We start from the raw sequence: 7,778 nt of genomic DNA, 5'->3' as shown, positions 1-7,778 counted from the left end.
GCAGTGGCTGAAAAGCAAGCACATCCGAATTCAGTCGGATATCTCCACAGCGGTGGCATACATCAACCACCACGGAAGAACACGCAGCCGGCAAGCCTTCCAGGAAGCCGGCGGATTCTGACGTGGGTGGAAGACACGGCATCCACCATATCCGCAGTTCACATCCCAGGCGTGGTAAACTAGGAAGCAGACTTCCTCAGTCGCCAGGGTATGGACGCAGGGGAATGATTTCTTCACCCGGACGGGTTTCAGGAGATCTGTCGCCGCTGCGGGATGCCGGACGTCGACATAATGGCGTCACGGCACAACAACATTGTCCCGGCTTCATAGCACAGTCTCACGATCATCGAGCTCTGGCGGCGGACGCCTCAGTTCAACATTGGTCGCAGTCCCGGCTACCTTATGTGTCCCACCTCTGGCATTGTTGTCCAGAGTGCTGCGCAAGATCAAGTCCGACTGTCGCCGCGCCATCCTCGTCGCTCCAGATTGGCCGAGGAGGTCGGGGTTCCCGGATCTGTGGTACCTCACGGTAGGCCAACCGTGGGCACTACCAGACCGACCAGACTTGCTGTTTCAAGGGCCCTTTTTTCCATCTGAACTCTGCGGCCCTGAACATGACGGTGTAGCCATTGAGTCCTGGATCCTAGCGTCTTCAGGATTATCTCAGGAGTGGTTGTCACCATGACGCAGGCCAAGAAGCCAACGTCCGCCAAGATCTACCACAGCTCGTGGAAGATATTCTTATCTTGGTGCTCTGCTCAAGGAGTTTCTCCCTGGCCATTTGCATCGCCTATTTTTCCTTCCTTCCTACAATCTCGGTTGGAAAATGGTTGGTCGCTCAGCTCCCTTAAAGGACAAGTGTCAGCGCTATCTGTATTTTTTCAGAAACGCCTAGCCGACTTCCGCAGGTACGCACGTTCCTGCAGGGAGTTTGTCTTCTCATCACTCCGTACAAGCGGCCGTTAGAGCTCTGGAGTCTGAACAAGGTTCTAATGACTCTCTTGAAGCCGCCTTTCGAGCCTTTGAAAGTTGTTTCCCTTTTCCGTCTTTCACAGAAAGTGGCCTTTCTAGTAGCGGTCACGTCTCTTCAGAGAGTGTCCGAGCTAGCAGCGCTGTCATGCATATCTCCATTCCTGGTCTTTACCAGGACAAGGGGGTTCGGCGTCCGATTCCGGACTTTCTCCCTAAGGTGGTATCCCACTTTCATCTCAATCAAGATATCACCTTACCTTCTTTGTGTCCTCATCCAGTCCATCAATTTGAAAAGGATTTGCATCTGTTGGATCTGGTGAGAGCACTCAGGATCTACATTCCCGCACGGCGCTCCTGTGCCGCCCGGATGGACCCTTTGTCCTTGTCGCTGGTCAGCGTAAAGGGTCGCAAGCTTCCAAATCCACCCTGACTCGGTGGATCAAGGAACCAATTCTTGATACCTACCGTTCTGCTAGGCTCCCGGTTCCCTCAGGGCTGAATGCCCATTCTACCAGAGCCGTGGGTGCGTCCTGGGCATTACGGCACCAGGCTACGGCTCAGCAGGTGTGCCAGGCACCTACCTGGTCGAGTCTGCACACTTTTACCAAGCATTATCAGGTGCATACCTACGCTTCGGCAGACGCCAGCCTAGGTAGACAAGTCCTTCAGGCGGCGGTTGCCCACCTGTACGAAAGGGCTGTTTGACGGCCCTACCACGAGGTATTCTTTTACCCACCCAGGGACTGCTTTTGGACGTCCCAATTGTCTGGGTCTCCCAATGGAGCGACAAAGAAGAAGGGAATTTTGTTTACTTACCGTAAATTCCTTTTCTTCTAGCTCCAATTGGGAGACCCAGCACCCGCCCTGTTTTCTTAGGGTTTTTTTCGGTACACATGTTGTTCATGTGAATGGTTGCAGTTCTCCGATGTTTCTTCGGATTGAATTGGTCTTTAAACCAGTTATTGGCTTTCCTCCTTCTTGCTTTTGCACTAAACTGGTGAGCCAGTGATCCCACTGGGGGTGTATAGCCAGAAGGGGAGGGGCCTTACACTTTTGAGTGTAATACTTTGTGTGGCCTCCGGAGGCAGTAGCTATACACCCAATTGTCTGGGTCTCCCAATTGGAGCTAGAAGAAAAGGAATTTACGGTAAGTAAACAAAATTCCCTTCTTTTTTTTTTACATTTTTGTTTATTTTACTAGTCCCCTTAGGGAATTTAATGTTTGCACTGTCCATCAGGAGAAATGTTGATCCCCTGTGAATGCCAGCGTTCTGCCGGCATTCACAGGAAGTGAGTCGTAACAGCGACGGATCATCATCTGACCCTTTGCTGTCATAAGAACGCATTGACGCCCCGTGATCACGTTTCATGGAGCTGGCAATGCTGACGTGCAACAGCACAATCCCTGCCGGAGCGCATTCGATTGCGCTGTCAGTTTGACAGCACGATCTAAGGGGTTAACAGGCGCAGGAGGATCGGAGATGCATCCACACCTGTAAGCTGCACATGTCTGCTGATCAGATCAGAAGACGTGCGGGGACAGATCTGGGATCAGCACGTGAGCCCACATCAAAGGAAGAGAAGCGACCTACAACGTGTATATATACGTCCTAGGTCGTAAAGGGGTTAATTTGAAGATGTGGGCTCTTTTTTTTTTTTTTTTTTATTTTTTAAATTTAATGTGGAGTGTGAGTGTAGGCCTGGACAACGGGGAACTGCTAATTTATCGCACTCTGCTACTTGATTTTGTCATAGACTTGTATGGAAGGGCTGGGTGTAGGCTTGGCCGCCCCATGATTCCACCACTGCCCATAGATTGATCCAGATCCCCCAGTATAGCAATTGGTAGGTTACCCAGCAGGGTGAACACCAGTTAGGTCGTGACAGGTTTTCACTGACAGCGAGCAGGGATCGTGGAAATGGGTAAATCATTATGCCATTAACACTAGAAGTCCCAGAAATTTCGAGCTCTATGGATTCCAAAGGTAGAAATGTTAAATGACCCATCTCTGGGACTTCTAGTGTTAAAGGATATTGTCAAGTTGGAAAGTCATTCACTATTTGATTTAAGATAACTCCCCTAACCCTGGGGGTCCGACCGCTGAGGATTTAACGAGCCCCGACTGAATTGAGCGGAGATCGACCATGGACACTTGTTCTTATTGAGAGATCTGGAGATTGCTGTGCACATCGCATTAGAATTAATAGAGGGACAGTGTCCATGGTCAACCTCTGCTCCATTCAGTCTTGGCTATTCAGATCCCCAGTGATTGGGGCGTTATCACCTATCCCCCGAATTTGGGTAACTTTCCAACTTGAGAATACCCCTTTTAAAGTGCCTTGTGTTATTCTATATCAGTTGCCGTGTGTGCCAGCTTCATTTTGCCTCTTGGCACACAACGTCATTTGACGGTTCATGTGTCTTAGTGACCGCTATCTTTCCTCTTGCAGGTTCGTTGCTGGGAAGTGCAGGACAATGGTCAAACCATCCCTAAAGCCCAGCAGATGCACACAGGACCAGTGCTGGACGTGTGCTGGAGTGATGTACGTATCCCCTAATATTAGGTTTTAATCTGAAGCTAGGTCTGGAGGGTGGACAACGTCCGCTCCGTGTATGTGCCTACTAAGCCATTGTCTGGTGTTTCCTCAGGACGGTAGTAAAGTGTTCACAGCGTCTTGTGATAAAACCGCCAAAATGTGGGACCTGAACAGCAACCAGTCCTTACAGATCGCCCAGGTAAAGAGATTCCTCTATATTGTGTGTGTATGGACAGCTGATGACATTCACTGATCATTAACCCAGACTCCATTATTTCCATCGGTCAGCATGATGCTCCGATAAAGACAGTCCACTGGATAAAGGCTCCGAACTACAGCTGCGTCATGACCGGGAGCTGGGACAAAACCCTCAAGGTAGAATTCACGGCCAGTGGCCAGTCTTCTTCATTGTACGTGGAACATGTAGTATGTGATTATTCTCTTATCATTTTCCTATAAATGGAGGTTACGTCCTGTGGCCACATCAATGGCTGCCGGCCAGATTGAAGACAGCTCTTGATTCTACTGTATAACCCCCTTTAAAGGGATTGTTCCATTTTACATTTTATCATACTGTAGGATTGCAAAGGTCTAAATAACAAATGAGCTTTCACGTAACCTCCACGGGTCCATCGCTGCCATTCTGCTGCTGTTCTCTGTTCATTGGCTTCAATAGTGACATCTCACCCTGTGCTCGTAACCCCTGCAGCCCATCACTGAGCTAAGCAGCAAATGCCAGCTACATTATACGGGATATTTTGTTACAACTTTAGTTTTATTTATATTAATAAAATGTCTGCTATGATGTATACGGGTGTAGATCTTGAGTCTATAGTGTTTGTGAGCCTCTCTTCTCCGCCTCTAGTTTTGGGACACACGTTCTCCGAACCCCCTGATGATGCTGCAACTCCCGGAGCGATGTTACTGTGCGGATGTGGTAAGTGATCCTGGATCTGTTCTGCTTCATACGCTTAGAGCTGTAATCTATTCTGCAAGGTGTAAGTTCTGTGAGGAACAACTCACGTTGTTACTTGATGACTTTCTTGTCTTCTCCTCAGGTTTATCCTATGGCCGTTGTAGCCACTGCAGAAAGAGGACTTATAGTTTACCAGCTGGAGAACCAGCCCTCTGAGTTCCGGAGGATCGAATCCCCTTTAAAACATCAGGTAATGTACAGAGTGTGTGACCTGTACTTGCTTAGTCCTGCTTATAAGACTTGTGAAAGTGTTCTGCTTATTGTGGAAAACTTCAGAAGTTTTGATCCTTAAAGGTCCTTTGCTGAGACCATCCCCCTATAATTGCTTAAAGGGAACGTGTCAGGTCCCCTATATAACCACAATCAGTTGTGGGTGCATATTTCTAATCCCTGCCTAACCATTCCAGCATCTACTAGCATAGATAAAGAAATCTTTAGAAAAAGTATTAGTAAAGATCCTTTATGAGATGCAAATGAGCACAGGGACTAGTTGCAAGAGTGTTACTGCCCCCGACTAGTCCGCCCTCTTAGCATGTTAGCACGCCCTTGTGAGTGTGCTAACATGCAATTCAATGGCCAGCGTCATCAGCATGGACACGCATACCTGTCTGTCCATAGTCACCGCCTCAGACGCCGGGTTTAGGCTCTGTGTGCGTGATCAGAAGTCCCGGCACTTCAGTCATGCGCACTAGACCTTTCTGACACTGGGATGTGTACACCCAGCTCCATAGTGCAACCGGAAGTGCGGTAACTTCTGATCATTTGCACGGAGCCTAAACCTGGCGGTGACAAGGGACAGGTATTCGCGTCCATGCATTAGCGTATTATAAAAGCTCTTTAGAAATACTTTTTCTAAAAATCTCTTTATGCTACTAGATACAGGGACGATTAGGCAGGGATTAGAAATATGCACCTGGAACTGCTCGTGGTTCTGGGTGCATAGAGGACCTGACATATTTCCTTTAACCAAGGGGCAGAAAGGCTCAGTTGAGCACCATGTCCCTTTAAATCAGAATAAGGGCAGAGTTTAGTATGGAGTCATATACTTATTATATGTCTGTCGGCCACTGTGAGAATCAGCAGAGCCAAACATGGCCCATAGTGGCGCTCTCCCCATTCATTTCACCAATTGTTGGTGGTCTCGGCTCCCGGACGCACACTACTTAAAACTTTTGAGAAGTCAGTGATTTGTTTTCAGTGCCTTCGTATAATCCATACTGTTTCCAGTCTCTGACAGCAAGCAGAAATTTGATATCAAAACGGTCAGTAAGAAAACTGCAGGGAGGTTTATTTTACATTTCTGCTAATCCCCTGATAAGTGACACAATATGGGGCTCACACGTCTGTTCCTCCTCCAGCACCGATGTGTCGCTATATTTAAAGACAAACAGAACAAGCCAACCGGCTTCGCTTTGGGCAGCATTGAGGGGAGAGTCGCCATCCATTACATCAACCCACCTAATCCGTAAGTTACTCCACCTCCTGGGTCTGCGCAGGATGCATTATGGGTGATGTGGTAACATGACTCTCATCTTCTCATAGAGCCAAAGACAACTTCACATTTAAGTGTCATCGATCCAACGGGACAAACACTGCGGCTCCTCAGGACATCTATGCGGTAACTTCCTGGGATTCACCATTCTGGGGCGTGAGGGAAGGGTTATGTTATTACCTATCTGCTTGACTGATACTTTTGTAGCATTTTCCACTTCTTTCGGTTTCATGATGAGAGACATTCAGCACTGACTTTACTGACCAGAATGCCAGGACTGGTCCTATTGCTGACATGGTCCTCACATTGTGTCCCCTCAGGTAAATGGCATCGCCTTTCACCCGGTACATGGCACTCTGGCCACAGTCGGCTCCGACGGACGCTTCAGCTTCTGGGACAAAGACGCTCGGACGAAGCTAAAGACTTCAGAGCAGCTTGACCAGCCCATCTCTGCCTGCTGCTTCAACCACAATGGAAACATCTTTGCCTATTCCTCCAGTTACGACTGGTCCAAGGTGAGTACTCCCATCATGCGCTATCTCCCCAGCCACCTGCTTAACGGTCACTAATACTCCTTTCCTTTCAGGGCCACGAATTCTACAATCCACAGAAGAAGAATTATATCTTCCTGCGTAATGCTGCCGAGGAACTAAAACCCCGGAATAAGAAATAGTAAGCCTCTGACTTCTTGACTTCTTCTTTCTTAAAATGCCAGATAATTGGCTGATAATAACTGCCTATAAAAGTTGCCCTTAGCTGCTCCTTTTCTGGGCAGCCGCCTCTAGTGGATAAATTTAATATTACTGATGGCAATATGGATGAGTGCGGAGGATGTTTCGAGCGCATGTCCCTCCCCCCCGTAATGTCCATATTCCCAAATGTGGCAAATGGTAAGGGGCTGTTGAGATGATGCAAACCATTTTTAAAGGGTTTTGTAATGGCATTGTCTTATCAATAGTGGGTATCATGTACCTCTTGTGATCTGACCCATCTGTATATTAATCTGGGCCACTTCTTTCTGACAGGTGGGTCACCAGGCCGGGATGTGACATTTTCTTCACTTGTTGGGTTTCACCAAGTTCTACAATATCCTTTGTCGTGCTCAAAATAAATCCAGGATCCTGACGCACGTCCTGGTGGCCGCCAACTCCTCCTGTGTACATATCACCCCCGTAAGTACGAGGACCTCAGCCCTGCACGGCTTCCGTCTCCATGTCTCCCCCATCCCCTGCAGCCTACGTGGGACTTTGTGACTATGGTGGGATGGAAGGCCTCAGCATGCGGACAGCTACGAACTGCCTTAAGTCCTGTGTGTAAGACGACACATAACCTCGCTGCAGATTTTATTTTATATCTGAATAAAACAACATTTTTAGTAAGCGATGGTCCCGTGACGTGGCCGAGCATCGCCTTTATTTTACAGCCTGCGGATATTGTGATACCTTGGTTGCTTGTAGTGATGGCTGCACAGGATACAGATGGTAAAATAAGAGGTTGGCTTCATAATTTGTGAACTTTTTGTCATTTTTTTACCTTTTTATCTATTTCACCAGTCATCATTTCTTTTCTGTGATTTGGTTGTTTGCCTTTTCACTGAATCACTAACAAGAAAATGGAGAATTACCTTGACCAGATGTTGGCAGAAGCAGGCGCAGAACTCCTCGGAAGTTTGGGGTGGGGGTAACACATCACCTCTATCATAGAAAACTACTAGATTTACTCGTTTAAGTACTTCTATCCCCATGACATTTCTTTCCTTGTCCACTGGCCTGATTACTGACCCAGGGGACTGAAAGAAGA

At 47.8% G+C, this 7,778-nt stretch overlaps 1 protein-coding gene across 1 annotated transcript; it reads left to right on the top strand.

Annotated features, from left to right (window-relative positions):
- The first annotated feature begins 3,193 nt into the window (after window positions 1-3,193).
- RAE1 (ribonucleic acid export 1) lies at window positions 3,194-7,484 on the top strand. The gene is made up of 11 exons (XM_075351783.1): window positions 3,194-3,274; window positions 3,424-3,516; window positions 3,623-3,709; window positions 3,799-3,885; window positions 4,376-4,447; window positions 4,569-4,676; window positions 5,845-5,951; window positions 6,029-6,104; window positions 6,299-6,493; window positions 6,565-6,650; window positions 7,004-7,484. Coding segments are annotated over exons 1-11 (993 nt in total). The 3' UTR covers window positions 7,005-7,484.
- Window positions 7,485-7,778: the final 294 nt, after the last annotated feature.

This window comes from Anomaloglossus baeobatrachus, chromosome 5 (assembly GCF_048569485.1).
Source record: "Anomaloglossus baeobatrachus isolate aAnoBae1 chromosome 5, aAnoBae1.hap1, whole genome shotgun sequence".
Taxonomy (NCBI): Eukaryota; Metazoa; Chordata; class Amphibia; order Anura; family Aromobatidae; genus Anomaloglossus; species Anomaloglossus baeobatrachus.
Note: the sequence above shows the minus strand (reverse complement) of the source record. Positions and strands in the feature narration are given on the sequence as shown.